The sequence below is a fragment of the Poromitra crassiceps genome (genome assembly GCF_964638095.1).
Source record: "Poromitra crassiceps genome assembly, chromosome: 15".
Lineage (NCBI taxonomy): Eukaryota > Metazoa > Chordata > Actinopteri > Beryciformes > Melamphaidae > Poromitra > Poromitra crassiceps.
Genome location: NC_139634.1, coordinates 42,516,329 through 42,543,271, shown reverse-complemented (window position 1 = coordinate 42,543,271; position 26,943 = coordinate 42,516,329). Strand labels below are relative to the sequence as shown.

The 26,943-nt window shown below is 45.9% G+C and overlaps 1 protein-coding gene and 1 pseudogene across 2 annotated transcripts; both read left to right on the top strand.

Annotated features, from left to right (window-relative positions):
- Positions 1-411: 411 nt before the first annotated feature.
- On the top strand, positions 412-20,476 carry LOC310790235 (uncharacterized protein; the record flags this gene model as incomplete). Its single annotated transcript, XM_083651907.1, has 11 exons — positions 412-1,257; positions 2,835-2,967; positions 7,877-8,036; positions 10,517-10,625; positions 10,925-11,102; positions 13,795-13,971; positions 14,629-14,740; positions 15,739-15,812; positions 16,484-16,633; positions 17,971-18,393; positions 20,073-20,476. 11 exons carry the CDS (start codon positions 412-414, stop codon positions 20,474-20,476), a joined length of 2,766 nt encoding a protein of 921 aa, XP_083508033.1.
- Positions 20,477-23,909: 3,433 nt separating this feature from the next.
- Positions 23,910-25,190, top strand: LOC310790313 (lysophosphatidic acid phosphatase type 6 pseudogene; annotated as a pseudogene). Its single transcript has one exon. The product of its transcript is annotated as a lysophosphatidic acid phosphatase type 6 pseudogene (transcript).
- Positions 25,191-26,943: the final 1,753 nt, after the last annotated feature.

Sequence of the window (26,943 nt, the reverse complement as noted above, 5' to 3'; positions counted from 1 at the left end):
CACATGCACGCATGTGCACGCACGCACGCATGCACACACACACACACACACACACACAGCAGCATGCCCTCCCTTCTGTACCTCATGGTCGTCTCCTTCCATCTCCTGATTGCGTCTTGTCAGGTCGTCTCCCCGGGGGAAATATCAGATGGGTCTTTCCCGTCAGCTACTGTCACCCACACTTGATGTTCTTTTCACCTTGTAAAGCAGCTGCTTGTCCTTCCTTTTCAGAGGGAAAGTAAATATTATTATGATATTGAGTCGCCTAACCCAGCGGAGTATTCCACTAAGGCCTCATTTACATTCATATGTTTTTGTTTTAAACCATAGAACCTTTGCCTGAATGGACTCCCTGGAAGTGTTGGAGGATTTGGGTTCTGTGAAAGTCTGAGGCAAGAACATGTACGCAGAATGAAGATGTGGCCTGTTCTCTTCCTCTGCTTGTGCTGTGGACGTCTGCAGAGGGTGTGCACTGCTGCCGTCACCCCGATACCCTCCTCTGCACAGGTGACACCCTCCTCTGCACAGGTGACACCCTCCTCTGCACAGGTGACACCCTCCTCTGCACAGGTGACACCCTCCTCTCCACCGGTGACACCCTCCTCTGCACCGGTGACACCCTCCTCTACACAGGTGACACCCTCCTCTCCACCGGTGACACCCTCCTCTACACAGGTGACACCCTCCTCTGCACAGGTGACACCCTCCTCTGCACCGGTGACACCCTCCTCTGCACAGGTGACACCCTCCTCTGCACAGGTGACACCCTCTTCTACACAGGTGACACCCTCCTCTCCACCGGTGACACCCTCCTCTGCACCAGTGACACCCTCCTCTGCACAGGTGACACCCTCCTCTGCACAGGTGACACCCTCCTCTGCACCGGTGACACCCTCCTCTCCACCGGTGACACCCTCCTCTGCACCGGTGACACCCTCCTCTGCACAGGTGACACCCTCCTCTGCACAGGTGACACCCTCCTCTGCACAGGTGACACCCTCCTCTGCACCGGTGACACCCTCCTCTGCACCGGTGACACCCTCCTCTGCACAGGTGACACCCTCCTCTGCACCGGTGACACCCTCCTCTGCACAGGTGACACCCTCCTCTGCACCGGTGACACCCTCCTCTGCACAGGTGACACCCTCCTCTGCACCGGTGACACCCTCCTCTGCACCGGTGACACCCTCCTCTGCACAGGTGACACCCTCCTCTGCACCGGTGACACCCACTGAAGACGAGAGCGCCCAGCTGGTGGTGAGATCCAAGACAGGGCCACAAGCTTTAAAATGCATGAATTCTGTGCAAACCAACCAACGAAATGTTGTAGTCGGGTAAAGGGGCTACTTGGATTGAGAAATCAGGGAAACTGAGGGGTACTGAAGCCAAAAAAGTTTGAGCACCACTGCTCTAGCATACCAAGATCAAATTTCAAAATAAAAGTAGCACGTGGTTCAAACATAAAAATCCCAATATACAAGGCCACAATGCTGTATCATACAAAGCTATTTGGTTGGGTTTCTTTGATAATAATAATACATATGACTTATATAGTGCTTTTCTAGTTACTCAAATACGCTTTACAAACAGTATAACATAAAACTTTACACAAATACAGAACAAAAACAAATATGGGGGTTGCAAAATGAAAAAGGAAGGTGGAGGTAGAAGTCAGATATTGTAGGCTTTCTTGAAAAGGTGGGATTTGAGTTGGTTTTTGAAAGAAGTGAGTGTGTCAGAGCTTCGGATGTTAAGGGGCAGGGAATTCCAGAGGGTTGGGGCAGCAATGGCGAAGGCTCTGTCCCCCAAGGTGCGGTACTTGGTCTTGGTGATGGGGGTGAGTAGGTTAGCATCGGCAGATCAGAGGTGGCGAGTGGGGGAGTGGCGATGGAGGAGATCTGTCAGGTATGAGATTATTGAGAGCTTTGTAAGTGATGAGAAGGATCTTGAAATGGATTGGGTGCTGAATTGGAAGCCAGTGAAGGTGTTGGAGGATGGGTGTGCTGTGTTCTCTGGAGCGGGAGTGAGTGAGCAACCGGGCAGCTGAGTTTTGATCCATGTATCAGTGAGGTGGGGACAAATAATCACACAAATTAGACTCCAGTCACAGTTTGAATAGTTTGGGACTTGACATGAAGAGACATGAGACTTGACTTGACTTGGGTTCTGGTGACTTGTAGTCTGACTGCCTGGAAGCAGGCTGTGGGTCTAAGCTCTGCCATTGGTGCGGAAAGGGATTTCCCTTCTGCTCCCTGTGTGTTACTCACTCTCAAATGCCTCCCGCCGCTGTGAAACAACAACAATCCTAGCTAGCACGCTAGTGTTGCTACACGCTAAAACTGGCAACTTTTTAATCTCATTAGTTGAACAGGGTCAATTTGGGCCGTTTGAAGCCTAATTTGGGCCGTTTGAAGCCAGATTTGGGCCGTTTGAAGCCCAATTTGGGTCGTTTGTAGCCCGATTTGGGTCGTTTGAAGCCCAATTTGGGCCGTTTGAAGCCAGATTTGGGCCGTTTGAAGCCAGATTTGGGCCAGTTGAAGCCAGATTTGGGCCGTTTGAAGCCCAATTTGGGCCGTTTGAAGCCCAATTTGGGCCGAGTCCAATTTTACAATGAGATGCACCCACTTTAACCCTGAATAAAGTAATAAAACCACTAGTAAACCAGTAGGACGGCACCTGGCCTGCTGTTCAGTGAGTGGCCTGACTGCGGGCACCAAAAAAAAAAAAAAAAATTGCAGGCCAGGCCAGGCCACCGGCCATTTGCCTGACGTGGCCGATTATGCAGTCCGCGCCTGCCTGTATCTAATATATATGATTCTTTGTCCCCCACACAGGATTGGTTAATGAGGTATGGCTACCTCCCGCCCCCTGACCCTTCCAACGGACAGCTACAGGCCTGGACAGCTGTCACTCATGCTGTCAGGGCCATGCAGAGGTTTGCAGGCCTCAAAGAGACTGGAGTTGTAGGTGAGGATATCTGTCTGCTCTCTCTCCAGTAATACAGTGCAGCCTTCCTCTTTCTTTATTCTTGCTGTCTGTCTTGTTGTCTTGTTGCTGTCTGGCATGTTGGGCTTATTACAAAAAAAACATTAACACATTACTCATGACTTGTCACTCATTTCAAAAGTAATATGATTATTTATCGCCCCCTGGTGGCGGTAATGAACTTTTCTGGCAAACAAACAGCAATGCAATCAGAAATAAGAAAACAAGGCCAGGTCGAAACCTGGCATAGCCCCGGTGCATGGTATCGTCACGCATTTTTTCCAAAGGTGGGTTGTATCATTTTAGATAGTTATTGTCATGCTAATGCCTGTGCAAGTGGTCATTTTTCTGATCAGTTTGTTTTTAAGTACTTATTTGACATATAAAAAGGGATGATTGACAGCTGTGGCAGCCAGTCTCAAGCCGTCATCTACAGGCTACAGGCTCTTCACCTTATAGATCTGTTTTAGATCTGTTTTGGACTAAAGCACCTGGGGGTTTTCATCTTTTAAAGTAAAGATGTTTAAAAAACTATTGCTTGTTACATTTTCAGTGCTGTACCTTTTCTCTGTAAGAATTGTATTGAGCTTGAAATTAACGATATCTACATTATATAATATGAGCTATGAACGTGAACACAACACCATTTATATTATTGCATGTTTTTGTAGATTGTGTACATTGTGTAGATTACAATTATTATGCTTATTATTATTATTACTATGCTAAGGAAGGTAGGTGAAATCGCTGTCCGTTCTCAAGAGCTATTCAGTTGGTTCATGAAATCGCTGGGCTGCGTGCCCTCCAGTGTTGCTCCTGGCCAATCCCGGCGCCACAGGGCGTGGTTATTGCTTATCCTATGTGGGGTTAGAAATCACGCAACGCGCGTAGAGAAGACACTGCTTGGTAAAACAAAAGGAAGACACTGCTTGATCTGTCTACCAGACTGTATATCGATGGACCGCAATAAAAAGGACATTGTTTTGAGAAAGCTGCGCAAAGTTGGTTGGGGACTTAAGTAAGTTCAGAAAATAATGTGTTTTATTAGTTACTCCAGCTACGTTATCGTTTATTTTAATACACAATGGTTTTAATGGAAGCAGACTAGCATTAACCGCTTGTCTGTTTTGCCGGTTTTTGTCGGCTTCATATTACCGTACTCTAACCTAACAACCGATAATGATAGCTGGAATAACACAATAATAGACACATATTTTCAGAACTTACCAGGTTTTCCAACTGCCTGCATATGCCAGGAAATGTGTTTTATAATGTCAACTCCCGGGTCTAACCATAACATGGGGCCTACACAAGTGTACACAACAACCAGCCAATAGCTAATCGCTAACGCGTTAGCGTTAGCTTACAGACACTGGAGGTTTTATTTTTGGTATTAAAGCAATAAACGTTTTTATATAGATATCTCAGGGAAGTGCTTTGACTGTGGGGGATGTTCGTTCAATCTTCACAAGCTCCTCTCTTAGCTGTTGTAAGGATATACAGAGAAGAGACCAGGCAGGCTGGCTAACATTGTGTAAAACAGAAGGAACACACTGCTTTATCTGTCTACCAGACTGTATATCGATGGACCGCGTTAGCTAGCTAATTAGCCATGTTAGCTGCCTCAGTAGGTAACGTTAGCCTATAGAGAGTATTTATCTGACGTTTATGTTAGCTACTCCTCAAACCTGCGGGTGGAAATGGTTTATGCGATGCGATGTATGTTGAAGCAAGACAACGTTTTAATGTACCTTGAATTTGACAAATTACGACGGGTCGTGCTCACGCAGATCTAAGCCCTGGCCATCCTAGGCTCAACGCGAGACTCATCAGTCATTCGGATGAGTCTTGCGTTGAGGCTATGGCCATCTGTATTTTTACAAACGCCGAAATATTCCCATACAGCCGACGTTTTTAGATGGGGGAAAGTTCAGGGGGGTCCTTGCGTTCTCCTGCTTTATCACACACATGATTGTAAACACACAGGGACAGCTCCTCACAGCTCCTCTCTACTGTGCGTCTGGCATGCAGCAAGGGGGAGGGGCCGCGTAAGCTGCATTCTGCAAAGCGACTTGGGCACGTTGTTTTGGGGAAACAGCTGATACCGTGAGGAAGGTATGACGGCAAATCTTAGTGGGGCAGCGGCGCCCTCTAGTGGCCGGCCGCCATTTAGTCGCCTAAAACGGTGCATAATTAGTCTTGGCGACATGCGGGAACATAAGGCCCCTGGTGCATTACCAGCACCGGGGCCAAAAATATCCCCTGTTTCTGTTGTGCTGTTTTATACACCCACATACATTTGCACACCAGGGGCGTTTCTAGGTCCTGAAGACATTGGGGGCTTTAGCCCGGTAAGCCGACGGGGAGGGGGGGTAAAAATTTGTTTTTTCCAATCCGTAAATACCCATGTTGTGAGTCATTTGAGATGAATACAGAAGAACAAGATTAGTGGGTCTCAAAGTGAGGTCCTTGATAAGGTTCTGGCGGGAGTCCACTTAGCAAATTCATGAATTGATAAATGTCAGCATTAGCCTCTTTCACTTACAAGAAGTTCTCACCACCTCCCCTCCTCATCCTCTGCTCTGGTCTCCTCAACTCTGCTCTCCTCTCCTCTGCTGTGGTCTGGTGTCCTCTGTTTTGCTCTGCTCCACTCCCCTCAGGCTGAGATGAGAAAAAAACAAACAGAAAATATCAGTAGGCTATGCAGGACCAAATTATCAGTTACTATTGTCATAGTGTGTCATTACATAATGTTTCTGCTTCACTCCTCACCACCTCCTCTCCACACGAGCTCATCATCTCACTATGAAATTATTCAAACAAATGACATGCACCAACATGCACAGCATCACAGTAGCTACAACTATGAAATGATCTTATGTTATTTAGTTGTTTAGTTGTGAATATATTTTCTGAGAAAAATATCTTCACACAGAATATTATTAACGATACTACAACCTACAACGCTAGCATCAGCATGAAGCCACAGCCATCCACTCCAATGTCTATAGAAGCTAACGTTAGCATGACTGTCACAATAACAATGCCTTCACTTCACAGTTAAACAAAACATTAAACAAAACCACACATCACTGCTTCATTAAACCATTACAACAAACAATACCTTGTTCCCAATTCCAGCTAGGCGCTTTTGATTAGATAAAGAACCGTAGGTTGAAGAGCGACATGTGTTTTGCGACCGCCTGTTTAACTTTTTCATGTCAATTCACTTCCGGCCGGTGAGCACACCTTACGTCAAGTAGCGTAGATACACCATCACTACGTCCGCTCTAAGTTTCAAAATAAAAGTACCATATGATACAAAAACGGCACCATCAGAATTTAGGTTTACAGGAAGCGTTTACCTTAATAAAATACCTTCACAGGAGTTACTGGGGGGGTTCGTAATAATAATAATAATAATAATAATAATAATAATAATAAATAATATAATAATGATTGGATTTATATAGCGCTTTTCTAGACACCCAAAGCGCTTCACAGGAATCATTATTCATTCACACCATTCGTACCAGTGGTGGTAAGCTACGGGTAATGTAGCCACAGCTGCCCTGGGGAAGACTGACGGAAGCGTGGCAGCCATTTCGCGCCTACGGCCCCTCCGACCACCACCAACATTCATAGACATTCATACGAGGCAATGAGGGTTAAGTGTCTTGCCCAAGGACACAACGACAACAGCTGGGAGGGAGCGGGATTCGAACCGCCAACCCTTGAGTCATTGGCCGACCTGCTCTACCTCCCGAGCTAATGCCGTCCCCCGTTCGTACACTCTGACTGAGTTGGTTTCTTCCATGATGCGTCATCATGGGAAAAACCAACTCGACGGGGGAAAGAGGGGGGTTTCGCTGCAAGCACTGACTTGAGAGGCTGTTCATAACCTCCGGGGCTAGGAAAGAAACATCCGGGGCTCTAGACCCGGAAGCCCAGGGCTGACGACGCCTCTGTTGCACACCTACATAAATGTGAACAAATATGTGAATCACTTAAACGTCAGCATCATTACCAAATGAGTAGGAGTGAATAATAATTAGGGGTTTCACAGACTAGTCCAGTGATTCCCAACCAGCGGTACGTGTACTCCTAGAGGTACTTGAGCGGCTTGCAGGGGGCACATGGAAAGATTGGGGATTACAATTGATTTCCAAAATGAAAAAAACAACAATCCCAAGTCATTCCATAAGCCCATTGCTAAAAATGGTACGTGCATTTTGCCTCTGTAGGGTTGGATAGTCAGCCAATCGCATCACATACATATCAATACTGTACATATCGATGAACTCTGTACATGCCGGGGGTCGCATATCCATTTTTGGAATGTCAGTGGAGCTCTGGACTGCCACACACTAGCAGATGAATGTTAGTGGAGCTCTGGACTGCCACACACTAGCAGATGAATGTTAGTGGAGCTCTGGACTGCCACACACCAGCCACACGCCACACACCAGCCACACACTAGCAGATGTGATAAGTTGAATTTAAATGTAGCTTGTGAATGTCCAAGAAAGGGGCATCTGTCTGTTTGTTTGCAAGATAGCTCAAAAAGTTACTAAGGATTTGGTTGAAACTCGGTGGAGAGATAGCCCTCAGCCCAGGGTTTATCATGGTGGAGAGATAGCCCTCAGCCCAGGGTTTATCATGGTGGAGAGATAGCCCTCAGCCCAGGGTTTATCATGATGATCCAGATGTGGGATTTGCACAATTAGATGGTTTTTGTTAGCTATAAGTATTACGCTGCATTCATGTGCTGGCTTCTAAGTTGGCTGCTGCCATTCATATTCTATTCAGTGTTACCACTCCACACTGCTGTTTTAGGATGTTCTGATGGTCTATATGTCACTCCCCTCACTCTTCTCGCTCCTGCGCTCAGATGAGGAGACGATGGCTCTGATGAAAAGCCCACGCTGCTCCCTGCCTGACCAGGAGGAGTCATCCAGACCTCTCCACCAGGGAGAGCTCCACCAGGAGAGAAGAAGCCTGAGAAGGAGGAGGGCTGCCTCCATGTGGACCCATAGGAACATTAACTGGAGGTTGGCTAAACTTCCCACCATGGCCTGTGTCATGCTTATAATGTTTTATGTAGGCCTACTAATTCAAATAGAAAAATGCATGTATACAATTTAGAAAATTCAGTATGTTGAAATCTCAATTTCTTGCCCTGTACATGAATGTTTTACTTCATGGCCGATGGCATCATGAGGCAAATTCAGGTCAGGCAAGCAGTCATCAATCAGCCAGTCAGTCAGTCAGTTGGACGGACAGTTGGTCATTGTGTATAGAAATGGATAGATCTGTAATGTTTGCACAGATCCAGCCCATTCTCTCTGCGAACTCGTACCAGAGCCCAGCGTTGTCACGCGCATTTTGCGTTTGAGGTGACGCTCCTCGGAGCCTTGAGCGTTTTATGGAACGCACCACGCCACACCTGCAGTTTCAGGCAAAGGTCAAGTACGCCATCAGGCTTTTCATCCAAAACGGGCTGGGAAGAGGCGACCCTCTCTCTCCCTGGTTTTGGGTTAGGGGGCTTGGGCTTGGAGACCCCTGGGTCTCCCCTGGAGTCGAGGCCCTGCCTAACCCATAGCCCACCACCGTATCCTAAACCTAACCCTAAGACCACCACCCCCCAATGACTAAACCCAACCTGTAGAGTCCCCCCCCTCCCCGGGTGGTACTACCGTCCCCTGGGTGGTAGCCCAGTACTACCGTACTTCAGTGACGTGCGGTGAGGTCAGTGGCTGGGTAGGCAGGTGCCCCCCAGTGGCGAGCGAAGCTCCCCGCCAGAAAAAATTGGGGCGTTTTCTTTTTCTTTTGCCGTTTGACAGATCGAGAGGAATATCTCGTTTTAATTTAGCATTAGGATTACACTGTTGTGATGTCATTATTCAGTTTTAACCATCAATAATTGTTCCTTTTCTCATTAGAGTAAAATAATACTGTATATTTATTTCGAGATTTTTGTCAATTATTGTGCTGTTATGGTTATTATTAGCTTAGTCATTCCCTTCTACACAGCTTACACTGCTCCCAATTGTCTTGAAAAATAGCTTTAAAACATGCCCGTAAACGGTGCCATTTTACAATGAGGTTATCAAGAGAAAATCAAATAAAGCGCCTGGTTCACAATTAGTCAAGCGAGGTAGTCAACTACACGTTTTATTATTTATGATGCCCATTCTGTGTCATTCAAAGCTGCGCAGCTACATGATACATCATTCAAAAGTGATCAAATATTGATCTCAACCTTTCATATAGGCCTAACGAGGAACACCAAGTCACAAATGCAATGCCACAGATAGCAATAATCCTACCAAAACAATAAAGCCTGCCACCTATTGTGCCAGCAGGACCTAACATATAGAAAAAACATCACATGGATGCAACTGGGACGTATCATCAGTGATGTACCCTGGGGGTCATAGGATGTTTCGGGTACTGCAACATCATACACCCTCGCCCAGGTGACCCAGCCGGGGTTGATCAAGCCCCGACTTACGTCCCAGTAGCTACCCACGGTCAGCCCTCTTAGGGAAAGACAGGGCCACTCAATCCGCTGCTCCGGAACTACTCTGCCGGGACCGGGAGGCTCTGGCACGTGGAGGGACTGGGCTCTGTGGGTTGACTCCTGTCCGGGCTCCTCGTACGTCTCACCAGGTCCAGGACCTGTGCGTTGCACCACACTCCCCCGCTCCCAACATTTCATTCCGGTATGATGTTTCTTGGGCCGTGGTGGTACTGCAGGCTCCACTTGCGGCTTGAATGGCCCTCCTAAAAGGCCTCTAGTGGATTTGTTGGGCTTCTTCCTCACGGAAGACACAGGCTGACCATACTGCTGCCGGCTAACAAAGAAAAGAATGGCCAAAAGGTTCAAACCAAAACGCAGGTGCTGCTGGGCTGGTGCCATGCTTTAAGCTCAGGCAGAGCTGCAACAGCAATCAGCTCATGTGCTGCAGGTGTGTTTCACCTGTGTTTCACCTGAGACAAGGAGGAGCAGAGGAGAACAATTAAGAAAAGCAGCACAAGCATATAGAATGTAAACACTGAATGTGCAACATGAAACATACCATGTGTGAAGTGTGTGTATGTCCATGGCCACACGCAACACCAAGCAACCACACGCAAACTTGCTGCCTGCAGTTTCCCGACTGCAACCCAGTTAAGGTAGCGTTAGCTACTTTGAGGTTAGCACGATTTCAGCTTACCGTTAATAATTAAGGTCAAATCCATATTGTTGTCCTTGAACGCAACCTAATCAAGGTAACGTTTAGAACAGCTGTGTAATATCATCACGGCTGGAATGCCTCTTGTCCAAATGTGTCAGATTGCTAACTGTTGGGTAACGTTCGTTGTAAACCTTTTTTTGACAGCAAAACACTTGCTGCCACCACACAAAAAAACCACCGCACCTCCCTTTGGTTCAAGTCTTGTGACTAGGTATCCCTCTCTCTCTGTGTCTCTCTCTCTCTCTCCCTCTCTCTCTCTGTCTCTCTCTCTCTCTCCCTCTCTTTCTCAGGTTGCGTTCATACCCCTCCTCTTCCCATCTGTCCCGGGAGACGATTCGCTCGCTGGTCTTCTACGCCTTAAGAGTGTGGGCGGAGCCAACTCCCCTGGAGTTCCATGAGGTCGGTCTCTATCGAGTGCCTAAGTCACGCCCTCTTCCGGGTTCGGCATGGGACCTAAGGGATTTCATTCCCCATTCATTTTCCCATAGACATTTCTTAAAATCCTTATAAAAAGAGTTTTACTTGGACAAAAAATGGGCGAATCAGCTATATTCTCTCTCACTCACTCACAAAGGGCAGTCTGTCTTAACTCACTCACTCACTCACTAGCTGTGTGAAAGTACTCACTCACTCACTAGCTGTGTGAAAGGGCAGTCTCTGAACTCACTCACTCACTCACTCACTCACTCTGTCTCAAGGTGGGTGGTCCGGAGGCAGCTGACCTGCAGGTAGATTTCCTCAACGGTTACCACGGCGACAGCTATCCCTTCGACGGGGCGGGTGGGGCGGTAGGCCACGCCTTCTTCCCTCTGGACCCCGCCCGGGCCGGTGGGGTGCACCTGGACGCAGAGGAGGACTGGGCCTTCAGACAGCCAGGTGACCCTACATGTCTTCTCTGCTGAGCCTGTTTGAACGTGGGACTCTACCGGACAAAGCCAGATAGCAGGGACCAGATACCAGGAAAACGACAATAATATTGGAAGATGCTCAAGCAGGTTAAAACGACCGGTGTTTAAAAATGCAACCTCTTGTGGTCGTGTGAGTAAGTGCATGCGTGCAGTGCATGCGTGCAGTGCATACGCCAGAGTTGGGAGTTGTAACCAGGAAGTAGCGGTGACCTCTGCTGGTCTTTAACGTAACGAAACTGATATTGAAACAGCTCAATGACGCGTAGAGTACCGCAGGGATGATGCATTTGCGCAGGCTTTTTTCACATTGGTGTGTGAACGCACGACAAGTTGTCTTCTAGCTACAGCAGGCGTGGACTGCATAATCGGGCACGTCGGGCAAATGCCCGGTGGCCTGGCCTGGCCTGCGATTTTTTTTTTTTTTTTTTTTTTGGTGCCCGCAGTCAGGCCACTCACTGAACAGCAGCCCAGGCGCCGCCTACTGGTTTACTAGTGGTTTTATTACTTTATTCAGGGTTAAAGTGGGTGCATCTCATTGTAAAATTGGACTCGGCCCAAATTGGGCTTCAAACGGCCCAAATCTGGCTTCAAACGACCCAAATTGGGCTTCAAACGGCCCAAATCTGGCTTCAAACGGCCCAAATTGGGCTTCAAACGGACGCGCATCGGCCTGGCCTGGCCTGCTTGGTATCTAATGCCCGGCCTGAATTATGATCCCAGTCCGCCCCTGAGCTACAGTACCAACTTGCTTTTCTTTGAATTCCTCTTGGATTAGCAGAATGCACCTCCTCACCTCCTCACCATTTCCAAAAGGGGAAAGATGAGAACAGGGGCGGTTCTAGGCCGTTTTTGGGTGGGCTTTAGCCCACCCAAAAATAGTCTCAGCCCACCCAAAAAAATAGAGGCAAAAATTTTTTTTTTTTTTTTTTTTTTCTTTTCTTTTCTTCTTCTCCTCTCCAAATCCATGGTGGTCATTAGTAGCAGTTTCTGACTACACTCAATGCCCTGTGTGCGTGTTTCCCCCCCCCTCTATGTTCTTAGGGTGGGCTGAGACAAAAATTTAGGGGGGTTCAGCCCACCCGAAAAGTTTCTAGAACCGCGGCGCTCCCTCCTCCATCTATCTGCCTAGTCCCACATCACTTCACACAGGTCACACACACAGTAGGCTACAGCAGTGAAGTGGTCCTCCACAGTCCACACAATCGTTCTCCCCACTCATGATCAATGAAACTGAGGTGAGCATTGAGCAGTCAGAGTCGTTAGTAGTTACTTAATTAGCGCATATTGATATGCAAATTAGCACGTAACGTTGTTTCGTAGGCTAAACAAAAGAACTTGTTGCTGTGCCTGCCAGACAAACAGGTGGACTGGAGGAAGGTAGGTAGGCTACCATGGCACCAGCCAGCCATGTCATGCTAGCTCGCAGTAAAGCGGGTGTAAATGGATGCGATGTTTTTTGAGAAACATATGGCATAAGTGACAAACATTTTCAAACGGGTCCCTTGTTATCTGAATGAAATTAAGCCCTTCAGAATTGCAAGTGGCTGCTTTACACAGCCTGTCTGATGTGATGATGATGATAGCTTAACATGCATGCATGGCATCACTTATGTCTTGCTGTGATGTTAGTTCAGTATCTCAATAAAAGTTCTTACAGGCTTGTTATTTCCCTCTAAGGGAGTGCAAGGCAGATATTTAAACAGCCTTGTTTGTGTACAGTACCAGTGGCATGGTAGTAATAAAAAGGGATTAAGGACCAGGACCCCTGGTGGTCAGTAAGATGGGCTGGTTGAGCCAATGTTAAAATTATCTTTATTTATTATTTATTTTTGCTTTAAAACTATTTTTTAATTTTCTGCTTAAAGTTCATGAAAAAAAGTGGCATTCTTTTTTTCCCCCACAATAATTTCATAATACCATTTGTAATGCCACCGTTGTAGTGCTGTTGTTCAAAATTAAAGTACATTTTCTCAGATTTATTGGTGTCTTTCTAGTCACACAATTTAATAGTCAGTGTTTCCCATACACTGATCTATTTGTGGTGGTACACCCTACATAGATTTTGACACCCACAAATACTGCCACATATTAATTTCAACTAGTTGACTGCAAACTCCTGCTTTAGTGCTTACAGTATATTATTATCTTGTCGGAATATTATTCCAGCTAGGAATAAGTTAGGAAGTTCCCTTTTGATTTAATTTTACTTCTGTTTTGCCTACAAAGCAAAATGTTACTTTACTTGAAACTCCCCTGAAGTGATTTTGGTATTATTTATGCAAGCATAATTCTACCATAGTAACCTGTATGCAAAATATATATAGTATATATAGGGAAACAATTATTTTTTCATTGCTGTAAAACCACAGAATGGTAAAGAAGATATTGATGTGTGTAGTTCTTCATAGATCTAGTCTCTTCATTTTGATCTCAAAGTGTGCCAGTTTGATCAATTTTTACTTGAAACTGTACAAAATTTTCTCCCGGGGGGCCATGCCCCCGGACCCCCCTAGGGGTTCAGTGGTCCATGACCTTTGGGTGGGCTGAGCCCACCCAAAGCTCTGATGCTAAAACCGCCCCTGGATGAGAATCAATTGATCTGGGACTATTTGGGATTTTCACCACCCCTGTCCTTCTCTTCCTCCCCCCCACCCCCCCAGCTTCTGAGGGCACTGACCTGTTCACGGTGCTGGTGCATGAGTTCGGCCACGCCCTGGGGCTGGCCCACTCCTCAGCACGCCACTCAGTGATGAGGCCGTACTACCAGGGCCCCGCCGGGGACCCCCTCCACTACCGCCTCGCACCCCAAGACCTGGAACACATCACGCAGCTCTACGGTATCACATTGACTTCACAATAACAATTTGACTCGATATTGTGATTGTGAGATAAATTAAGATACATGTGGATTCTTGTCAGTGTTGCCAGATGGCAAATGTCGAATTATCGTACCAGAGGGTCACAATTATCGTTTTTGGAGTGAAATTATCGTACGCCCCCTATGTCGGGGGGGCTGCGGCTGATCACAGGCTACTTTTTGGACTTGGCATGATTTTTCAACACTGTGATCTCAGCCTGCGTTGCAACAACAACAAAACACCCTGCACGTATTAGCTGCAAATATGTTGTTTGAAGAGATGATTGTATAAACAGATAGAGTGATAGACGTAGGATTCGTCTAAGTGTCACAAAATGATGAAATTATCGTACATTTGGGGGATTTGGGGATTATTGATCGTACATCGTACAGAGGTCAAAATTATCGTACAAATACGATAATTATCGTACGTCTGGCAACGCTGATTCTTGTAAAGGTTTATCTGCATGTGTCCAAAGAATGTTCTTATCAGAGTGTTTATACATATTTTGTGTGTGTGTGTGTGTGTGTGTGTGCGCGCGCGTGTGTGTGTGTGTGTGTGTGTGTGATGCGTGTGTGCGATGCGTGTGTGTGATGCGTGCGTGTGACGCGTGTGTGTGTCTGCGCGTGTGTATAGGGAAGAGAAACCAGCTGCTGGCCACCGACACTCCTCGTCTGGCCCCAGAGCCTCCCCTACGCCACAGAGGCCACACCCACCACCACAGAGACCACTCCCACCACAGACACGGGTACGACATGCAGGTCCTCGTAGCATAGACATACTTCCTGTACAACTTAAATGTTATTTTAAATATCAATATTAAACAACGTAATAAATACAATATTTTCACTGAGGTGCAAAGATGAATATTTGATCAACGTTATGTATGGAGTTCAGGGCGTCCATCCCTCTCACTCTTAAATCAAACAATTTGGTATAAATTTGTTTTTGTTTCTTTGTTAACGTTTTCCTTTAATTTCCATTTTTGATTCATTATTTGTCTCATACTGACTCCAGGCTTACTCACTGTCTCTGCCTGTCTTTACCCCTCAGCCCCTCCACAGATCATACTGACTCCAGGCTTACTCACGGTCTCTGCCTGTCTTTACCCCTCAGCCCCTCCACAGATCATACTGACTCCAGGCTTACTCACTGTCTCTGCCTGTCTTTACCCCTCAGCTCCTCCACAGATCATACTGACTCCAGGCTTACTCACTGTCTCTGCCTGTCTTTACCCCTCAGCCCCTCCACAGATCATACTGACTCCAGGCTTACTCACTGTCTCTGCCTGTCTTTACCCCTCAGCCCCTCCACAGATCATACTGACTCCAGGCTTACTCACTGTCTCTGCCTGTCTTTACCCCTCAGCCCCTCCACAGATCATACTGACTCCAGGCTTACTCACTGTCTCTGCCTGTCTTTACCCCTCAGCCCCTCCACAGATCATACTGACTCCAGGCTTACTCACTGTCTCTGCCTGTCTTTACCCCTCAGCCCCTCCACAGATCATACTGACTCCAGGCTTACTCACTGTCTCTGCCTGTCTTTACCCCTCAGCCCCTCCACCGATCATACTGACTCCAGGCTTACTCAGGGTCTCTGCCTGTCTTTACCCCTCAGCCCCTCCACAGATCATACTGACTCAAGGCTTACTCACGGTCTCTGCCTGTCTTTACCCCTCAGCCCCTCCACAGATCATACTGACTCCAGGCTTACTCACTGTCTCTGCCTGTCTTTACCCCTCAGCCCCTCCACCGATCGCTGCAACACCAGTTTTGATGCCGTGACCAAGATCAGAGGAGAGACTTTCTTCTTCAAAGGTCAGAATACAAACTCAACTGGCTCATTTGGCAGGCCTTCATCTACCGGGAAATTAGGAACTTAATCAAATTATTAACATGTTTGGGACTCAAATCTCAGGACCAAAGAAATTCTTGGTAAGAAATCCAACTGTGTTATTCAACTTTCTTTTTTTAATGTAGCCTATATGGTTCGATCACTCTCTGGTTTTCACAGCTGCTCATTGTCACATTGTTTTGACGTGTAATGCTCAAATCCTCTTTGAGGGCAAAAGGGCTAAAACTCCCATGTCACTGTGTAAAGTCAAACTGTACACTTCCTTTTACAGCCATACAGGGACATGCACAGATCTCCCGTCTCTCTCCCTGCATCCCTGCAGGGCTGACTGTCTCTCTCCCTGCAGGGCTGACTGTCTCTCTCCCCTCTCTCTCCCTGCAGGGCTGACTGTCTCTCTCCCCTCTCTCTCCCTGCAGGGCTGACTGTCTCTCTCCCCTCTCTCTCCCTGCATCCCTGCAGGGCTGACTGTCTCTCTCCCCTCTCTCTCCCTGCAGGGCTGACTGTCTCTCTCCCCTCTCTCTCCCTGCAGGGCTGACTGTCTCTCTCCCCTCTCTCTCCCCGCAGGGCTGACTGTCTCTCTCCCCTCTCTCTCCCTGCAGGGCTGACTGTCTCTCTCCCCTCTCTCCCCCTGCAGGGCTGATGATGTGGCGAGTCAGTGGGGGAGGCTTGGTGTCAGGTCGTGGGGCGTCTGTCAGGAGACTGTGGGCCGCTCTCCCTCCTGACCTGCCCGGCTTCCAGGCTGTGCTGGAGAGACGGGCAGACCACGCCATCATCTTCATCAGCGGTAAGTTGGCACATCTTCCTCCAGACGGTCCCTGTTTACTGATGGAACGCTGCTTATATAGATTACAGCCTTCCACCAAGTTTAATGAAAATCATCCCAATAGTTTTTCTGTAATCCTGCTAACAAATGTCACCGAAAACATCACCTCCTTGGCGGAGGTAATAAACAATTAAAGTAAAATAAAAAAGATATACATGCTACAAAGAGAGAGAGAGAAAAATACACGTCACAGAGAGAAAAGATACATAGAGAAAATATAAATAGCCCAATATCACATAGAGTAAATATACATAAACACATCACATAGATAAAATATACATAAACACATCACATAGATAAAATATACATAAACACATCACATAGATAAAATATACATAAACACATCACATAGATAAAATATACATAAACACATCACATAGATAAAATATACATACACACATCACATAGGGTTGGACTAATATAATTTTTTCAAGTATCATATTTTCTCCATATACTTTTATCACTAGATGTGCAATTCCTGCCATATCATCTCCCACCGTTAGGTAGCGACACCTCACTGTGGTACTATGGTCTGAAACTCGCTGGCTTCGAATACATCCATGTGCCTGAGTATTATGCCCTACTCTAATATCTTGTTAGTTAGTAGGCACAATATATAAAAAATAACTTTGTTGTGATTCAAAGAGCATTCAAAGCAATATATTGGTCTAATGTCAGACTATGCTTAATAAAATGCATGAAGTGCAACACTTAATTATTAGCCAAAGACATTGTTATTTTGACAATGCAGGATAATTCACAATGCAAATGGTTAAAAACACCAATTAATATTGTTTTAGTTAAGTACATCAAGTCAAGCCAAAATTAGCTTGCTTAAAACAAGATCAGTCTAAACATGGCCAAAAAATAACTAGGCTCCTGGCAACTAGGTGTATTACTTAAACATAAATCAAAAATATAAAGCAATCTAATACAGACTACTGTTAGTAGGTCTCTAGCCAAAAACACAAGCATGTTGCATAATGTCTGCAGATTCTACGGATACATTTTCCACTGTGCTAAATCCCTACTAAGAGATAGCGTTTGTTATAGGCTACAGTACAAGTATTTTTTGTGCGACTCTTAACATCAACGCAAATCACCTTGTATTTGAACAGTATAGTTACTATAGTTTTAACTAAACATATAGTGAAACCTGCTAAGTGCTAATACAGTTACTGCCTTCTTTTTGCTAGCGTTTGGGCAAATTGAACCAGATAACCCTAACCCTAACCCTTCTATGCAACCAATAGAGAAGCAAGAAACTCATGAGTCCAGCTTCTGTCTTTGCTGTATAGGTTCCCAGTTCTGGCTGTTCAGGGACCTCAGCCTCCAGGCAGGCTACCCTCGACCCCTCGCTGACCTCAGGATGGGGATGAGCTTGGTGGGAGCCGGTGATGCAGAGGCAGCAGGGAGGCGGGGCCTGGTCTGGGACCCAGAGGAGGGCCCTGTGCTGGGGGAGATGGACCCACAGGAGGGCCTTGTGTTGGGGCAGATGGACCCACAGGAGGGTCCTGTGCTGGGGGAGATGGACCCACAGGAGGGTCCTGTGCTGGGGCAGATGGACCCACAGGAGGGTCCTGTGCTGGGGCAGATGGACCCACAGGAGGGCCCTGTGCTGGGGAAGATGGACCCACAGGAGGGCCCTGTGTTGGCAGAGGGCGACACCTGGACGCACCTCCTCAGAGAAGGAGTCAACGGCATCACCACGGACGAGGATGGTGAGGAAGTGCAGTAGTGTGTGTACTCCATGTGGATGTGGTTTGGATGTGCTTGTTAGGGCTGTCGCTTTTTCCAAAAATCAAGTTTGAACAAATTTGAAATGTTCGTTTGAATATATTCGAAAGCACACACACCCACCCCCACGATGTAGACGCTGCTATACCGTTTCCCACCACAAGGTGGGTGCGCTGCTACAATGCATGTTACATAATACAACAGAAGGACAGCTCTGCATGAGAGGCAAACAACAGTTGGCTTGAACACTACAGCACAGAAGCAGGCGACTAAAGCAGTATCACTACCAATATATATATATAATATATATATATATATTATATATATATATATAAATATATATCAAGTTCAAGTTCAGCTTTATTGTCATTAAAGCAATACACAAGGTACAGCAGAAACGAAATGACGATTGCATCTAGCCCACAAATAGTGCAATTTCAACCGACAATAAAGGTAGTAAATTAAAAATAAAGTGCTTTAGGGAAATTATTGCACATGCTAAAGAGCTTTTTAAAAACAGCATAAATAAATAAAAATAGCCTACTCTAATTTAAAAACTAAATTAAAAGCAAACATTAAAAAGTACCAACCAAAACTATATATATATATATATATATATATATAATATATAAAGCAGTATCACTATTCACTACCAATATCTAATACCAATATGTAATACCAATATCTAATCTAAAGCAGTATCACCAATATCGAATGGTGCAAAACAAGTAACATTACAGATCCTGTCCCATGGCGCATGTGTACAATTCAACTATAGATACAGCAGAAAAGGGACAGAATTACTGAAGGATAGATTTCTGTCCACTGGAGTGTTTTGGAACGTAACATTAACCCATTGATACCTGATGCAGCATTTGCGTGTATATCCCTCATTTGTGTGTGTATCCCTTTAAGACCGCGAACCATAAAGGGATACACACACAAATGCTGCATCAGGTATCAATAGGTTAACAGGTTGGAGAGGCAGAAACACAGCAGCCTAGCTCCGCTCATAACGGAGCTACTTCATAGAAACGAGTTGAATTCACAGTTGAACACTTATGGGAATTGGGAAAGAATTTGTCGTTTCTTCATTCCGGATATTTTACAACATAACCTCAGCTCTGTGGCTCAGAGTAAACTCTCTGCTTCTCGTATTGTGCGTTCGTCGCCCGTGCAATCCGGCTGAGTGGAGTCCGCCATTTTTAACGGTATTCAATTTGTCTCTCTTTTATTTTAAAGTTCAAATGTTCGGCTATTTGTTTTCCCGCGTTCAAACGAATGTTCCAACTTTTGAATAAAAAGTGACGGCATCGTGTTATTTACTTCTCTCCTTATGGGGAGTTGAAATGTCTTTAAAGATACTGTGGACAGGTGAGAACAACATTCTGCCAATTCTCACTTCTACAAGGGGCTAGTTTCTGATTAGGACGTGAGTTTGGGGTTAAAAATAATCTTAGGTTTAGGTTAGGGTCCGGATTATGGTTAGTTTAGGATTTCAGTTGAAAGTTGATTTAGGTTTAGGACTTGGGTTTAAGGTTAAGATTAGAATGAGGCTTAGTTAAGTTAGGGTGAGAGAGAGAGATGAGAACAACTGAGCGATGAGTAAACCCTGCCCCCCCCCCTCTCTCCCTCCCTCCCTCCCTACCGCCTCTCTCTCTAGGCTCTGTCTATCTCTTCAAAGGAGGTTCCTATTGGAAGTTCCTCTTCCCAGGCTCCTCTCCAGAGGATGGCTACCCTCGATCCTCTGCCACCGATTGGCTGGACTGCCCTGTCTCCTCCTCATCCTCAGTCGTGGTGGACGACCTCTCCCTGTCTTTCTCTCCACCCACAGGAAGACAGGAGCTCCGGGACAGAGGGAGGGGGGACAGAGGGAAGGACCCTGGGAGGGACAGACATGGAGACGGAAACGGACAGAACAACAGAGGACCGCACATCTGGCCGCAGTGCACTTGCCACAGTGGAGCACCAGGGGGCAGGACAAACTCTGTTGTTGCCTTACTGCTGAGTACATGGACACTGATGGAGATTTGTCTCTGTAAAATGACAGCTGTGTTCACCGTGTAAATCAGATCGCCTGGTAAAAAGCATCCTGATAACATTCACTCACATTCTATTTTGCATTATAGGTTGAGGCGATGTCTCGTCATAGACTCTGGGTTAGCTGGCTCAGCCTGGCTGGGGGCGGGGTCAGGGTGGGGTAAATCCCCTGTTCTATCCATTCAGCAAAGTTAGAATTTAGCTGATTGCCCAGCCCAGGCAGACACGATCGGGGATTTAACCACCGCAGTAAACGCACATCTGAGTAGACGTCTTGTGTTCTGCTCTAGAACCCCCAAACCTGTAGTTTAGAGCCGCAGCACCGTCCTTTGGTGAGTCAGCCCATTGAGATATATGGGCGGTTTTACCCCATTCGCGCGCCAGCCGTTTAACATTTTGTGGGCGTTCCCAGACATGCGGACTGTCTCTATATCAGTCTGGACTTCCAGCCGTCCACATTGATTTCAGTGGGCGGGAGTACTTGCCTTGACAGACACCTTCTTCAGCCAATCAATCAATCAGCATCCAAATCCAATACAAATCCACTCGGGAGAACGGCAAAAAAACATTTTCTGCCGAGAAACTCTGCTTGTTCTTGTTTAATTGTTGAGTCTATTTCTGATGCATTGTCAGTGATGTCACACTGAGGTGACAATGCCTATGTATGACACAGATGACATCTTCACTGATGACATCATCAGTGATTTCACTATGACATCATCAGTTGCCCCAATTGCTCAAGTGACATCACTGATTATGACATCATCAGTAATTTATGACATCACTGATGACATTGGTAATTAGGGCAATCACCTAATTAAAAAATCCGGCTCCGTCAGGTCACCCGCATGGGTGCTCTTTACACTTCCTGAAAGTTTCAGCCCGATCGCACCTAAATCGGCATAGCTGTGGCCGGACAAAATTCTTGAAACAAACAGAATCCACATTTGACAGGTCCACTTACCCTCTGCACATAGCAACGGGGGCAGCACCATACATGTTTGGGATCAGAGGTGGAGCAGAATCTTTGAAATGGAATGCACTTTCCTTTAAGCAGGTCTAATAATTGACAATAAAAGAAAATTGCACAGAACAGCAGCATAGTATTGCTGACGAATCTGCTCACAAACGTGTTAAATGACAGTTCACCCCCAAATCAAAAATCAAAAATACATAATTTTCCTCATTCAAGATAAATCACAGACCTTGTTGTGAGCAGTTTCATTATGAAGTATTTTCTTAGCTAGCTGCTAGCTACCGGGTGCGCTGCTCACAACAAGGCCTGTGGATTATCTCGAGTAACTGGGTCATGATTTCTGGAAAGAGACATTGCTCTTGAGTTTTTAAAATGTATTGCTAGTTTGGCACTTCTCCAACTCCACTCCAACACAAACCAAGAAGACAATAGTCGAGATGTCACAGGATTTCTAAGTAATAAAATCCTACAAATTAAAGCAGGCACCTCAAATTTAATTTCACCTAATGCAGCTGTATTCTTCCTAATTGTTCTGATTTAGGCGATTGTTACTAAGCAGTCATTGCTGTCGTGTGTTTTTGACGGTCTCCTGTTTTGGTGCTATAAGCTCTCATAGCTGTTTTGTTTTGTCTGTCTCCATCTTTGGAGACACTGCATTTCCCAGAGATGACCAACGTGAAACAAGAAACAACGTGTCCACTATGGTGACATATTTCTCCTTGGATTTTCTGATCATGAAGTTTGAGTTTCTGTAGGTGGCGCTCAAGAGGCTGCTAGCTCGTAGCTCCGTTTGTGAGGCCAATGTGCAAGTAACCTAAACCTGCATTCTCTCGAATGGCCTGCAGGAGCAAACTCGACTGACTACAAAAAGAAGTCCCGTTTACATGGAAGTGAATGGGAAAATGACTGTACTTCTAATAGCAGGCACCAGCTGATTCAATTTAAAGTTGCTCACCGTCTTCACTACTCGAAGCATACATTACACAAGGTCTACCCTTCTGTCTCGCCACTGTGTGACAGGTGTCAGGTGTCAGAGGGCACACTATCTCATGCCTTCTGGTTCTGCCCTTCTTTAACGGGATTCTGGGCTAAAATATTTGATTGGTACTCTAAGGTCTACAACACAACCCTACTCGCCATCTTCGGCTGCTCGGAGTCCTGTTTGAACTTCCCTACAGCTGTGCAACAGTCTCTGACACTGGGGACCACTGTTGCCAAGAGACTCATTCTGAAGGAGTGGAAGTCCTCCTCTCCACTCTCTTTTCGGGTATGGCTGATGGACATGATTTCTGTTATACAGATGGAGAGACTCAGGTCCCTGAGGACCAACTCGCTTGGGAGGTTCTCAACTATCTGGGAAGCGTTTCTGGCCCACTTTGACGAGGTTAAGAATGACAGGTGACTGAGGTTGGGGGTGATGGTTGGCTTGCCTGGCTGGTGTCTTGTGGACCCCTTGCATGAGATCTCAACCACTTTATCTATTACATACAGTACATAAGCGGCTTGAGCAGCTGGTAGCACCACATTGCAATGTTAAATATCAATGATGTATGTATGTTTTTTCTTCTTCCTGTGTCCGAGCCTGTCTGTCTTGTATTGTCTTGTGTATTGTTTCATAACAAATTGAAAATAAAATATTGAATTTCTTTTTTTTTTAATGACTGTACTTCTCACTTGATCTATGGCCCAGGTAAACACTCTCGTAATGAATTCATGTCTCAATCGCCAGTTTCAAGTCTTCTTTAATACAGCATGACGGTTAGTTACAATTGGCTAAGAAGGTGGTGTCTGTGGTTGGCGGCGGGGTCTGTCACGATTGTGATCTCATCAGTGATGACATCATCACAGTTGCACTATGGCGCCCAGGTGGGTGGGCAGTGTCTGTTTGTCAGTCACGGTTTTGGGATTTCCATAACTACAGCCATGGCGCATCATCTCCAGAGTCTCCCTCCACCCTTTAGGAATCGAGCGCGCGTGGCGCACAAGATTCCTAGTCTTCCTTTCTAGTTCAAATTGCCTAAGTGGGTGGCGGAAGTCTGTGGCAGCGGTGTCTGTCCTGATTGTGATGTCATTAGTTATGTCACTCGAGCAATTGTGATGTCATCAGTGATGTCACTCGAGCAATTGTGATGTTATCAGTGATGACATCACATGTGATGTCATAAATTCTTCCCACCTGAGGCTATATAAGTGGTGGGAGTATAAGCACGGGAAGAGGGTACTCTCCTGTTGAGAAAGTCATCTATGAGAACTCTTTGGACAAAGGCAAGTGTTTTAGCTTCCGTAGGTGTCTGTCCTGATTGTGATGTCATTAGTTATGTCACTCGAGCAATTGTGATGTCATCAGTGATGTCACTCGAGCAATTGTGATGTTATCAGTGATGACATCACATGTGATGTCATAAATTCTTCCCACCTGAGGCTATATAAGTGGTGGGAGTATAAGCACGGGAAGAGGGTACTCTCCTGTTGAGAAAGTCATCTATGAGAACTCTTTGGACAAAGGCAAGTGTTTTAGCTTCTGTATTGGTGTCTGGGGCTTTTGTTTCGATGCTGTGCTCTAAGAAGAAGACCGATCCAGATGTGCTGTCTTCCAGTTGCACCACTGCTGATACAAATCCCAACTCTCCCTACGTGCTCAAGCTGGTGCAAGTCCTGTTCCGACATGGGGCTCGAACACCTCTGAAGTCTATTCCTGACATGATGGAGGTCCAGTGGGTCCCGGACCTCTTGGAGCCTCCAGCACACACCCAGATCAACTATGTGGTGACGGATCTGCAGGGAGGCCCCAGGCCAGTAGCATCGGTGGAAGACCGCTGCCGGTGCAACATACTGACCGGTGGCACGTTCCCCGGGCAGCTGACCACATTGGGCATGCAGCAGCTGTATGAGCTGGGAGAGAGGCTGAGGAGGACCTACATCGAGGAAAAGCCCTTCCTCAGCCCAACCTTCAGCTCAACTGAGGTCTATGTGCGCTCCAGTAACATTGTGAGGACCATTGAATCTGCCAAATGCCTAGTAGCAGGTCTGTTTCAGCAGAAACAGAAAGACATCGTGCGCATAGTAACAACGGAGGCAAAATGTGAAATCATGTATCCTAACTACGAAGGATGCAAGCTACTCAAAGTCCTTCACGACGACCGCTGGGCAGAGTCGTCTGCTCTGCCAGACATGGCAACAGACCTGCAGAACATCCAGGACGCGCTGGGCATCGACGCTCACCAGCATCTCGACTTCACCCTCATTAGGGACGACATGGTTGCTAGAGAGGCACATGGCATGGCCTGCCCTGCAGTTCTGCACACCTGGAGGAATACAGTGGAACAGAGAGCTGTGGAGACCATTTGCCATATCTACCAACCCAGCAAGATGGAGAGTCTGCACCTGTGTGTGGGACCCCTGCTGCACACCTTGATAGTCAACATTGAGGAGAAACTACAGGGCTCCTCGTCGGAGCCAAACAGGAAGCTGTTCTTGTACTCGGCACATGACAGCACGTTGATGGCCTTTTTGATGGCTCTGGGGATTTTTGACATGAGATGGCCACCGTATGCCGCCGATATCACTCTGGAGCTGCACGAAGACCGGCACACCAAAGAGCCCTTCATTAAAGTGTCCTACATTGGCCGGGACCAAGTTATTCCAGGTTGTAGTGGAGTCTACTGCCCCCTGCAGGAGTTCAAGGAGGCCGTTTCGGCCTACTCCCTGACCTCTGAACTATACCAGTCCCTTTGTAACAGCACAGGGGACACAGATGAACCCTGAGTCCTGGCATTGTAAGTGTGCACGCTTATATCCAGGGTGGGCGTCATTATGGAACCCACCGGAGATCTGGGCAGACCACGCCCTGCGCCCGCCTACGCAGCAGTCAAGAGCCAGGATTGGCCAGGTGCCCATGCTCACGTGAGCCAATGGGACGACTATTTTGACAAGCTCCGGCTGCGCTTCCTTGACAAGGCCTCAGCCTGGATGAAAAACTGCTGCCAATATGAGTTTTCCCCCCAATATCTTATTAAAAAGAAAATCAGAACATCAAAAACAAACTCAGACATGGAAAAAGAAAAAACATACATATCAACATTACAAAGTATAGCTACCAGCCACATAATGTGCTTATGTGCTTGTTATAGATGTGCATAGAGTCCCTAAGAAATTAGCTGGGCGAGTTACCCATTTGCCTCTAACCTCATCCAAGTAGGCCAGAAACGGGCCCCAAATAGTAGAAGATTTGTTAAGCGAGTTGGTTCTCAGGAACCTCAGTCTCTCCATGCGCACAACCGAAACCATGTCCGTCAACCACAGTTGAAAAGGATGAGGAGAGGGAGACTTCCACTCCTTCAGAATGAGTCTCTTTGGCGACAGTCATCCCCTGCGTCAGACTGCTGCACAGCCGTAGTGAGGAGCAGAGAGGATTCCGAGCAGCCGAAGATGGCAAGTTCCGCCTCTGGTTGAAGGTTTTTTTTATAGGCCTTAGAGTACCAGTCAAATATCTTGGCCCATAATCCGGATAGTGATAGACGGGCCTGAAAATTGAAAATTCACCCTGAGAACGGCCCGAAAATTGAAAATTCACCCTGGAAAACAATGTGGTAGGCGTTTTTGAATAAAAGTACTACATGAGTTGTTTCTATATGATTTTTATGTGCTGAATCCATTTCTGACGGATGCCAAGCTGTAAAAGTCTCGGTTTAGGCATAAATATTGAGTAATTTGCATAATGAGCAAATTAATTGCCAAAAACTGGGAAAAGGCTATAATTTAGCTTTTAACTAACTTATAAAGGTGATCTAAGAGTTTAAGTCCATGTTTATGATGTCCAGAAATTAATTTATTACCATGCAATCATGCTACCTTTCCTTATTAGCATAAATGATGCAAGAATTTGGTAAAAGCCAGGACATTCCAATTAGTTTTTCTCTTTTAGTCCTAAAAGTTAGTTCTCAAATCTAAGTCTATCTTTTAATGTCCAAAAAGCCATCTATTGTCATTAATATATATTTTCTTCATTTGCATGAGTTATGAGATAGTCCAAAACTAGGAAATATACCAAAAATTGACAAATCTCCATAAAACGTGATAGGGATCTGAAGTATTTGATGTGTTGTTTCTGTACGCTTTTTGGGTGCTGAATCCATTTCTGTTTTAAAACAAGCTGTAAAGGTTAAGTTGATGATGATGATGATGATGATAATGATTAGAAAAGATAATAAAAAACACAGTGAAATGTTTTTGATCCATTTATTGAATCCATCAAAAGCAAAAACAAAAAATGTACGTGGTACAGATCTATTGAAACTAAACTCTTGATTCACAGGTTCTTAAAGCATTTAAATAATAATAATATAATTAAAACAAAATTGAAAGGGACATGTGTATAGACTGTCAATACACAGCGAAAAACAAGCAACATATTTCAATATTAACAATATTTCCAAACAGGTTGCAAAACACAAAACTTTCCACAAATTAGTTATTCATACAGGTATCACTTGAGTTTCTGCACTTGCAAGATGCAGTA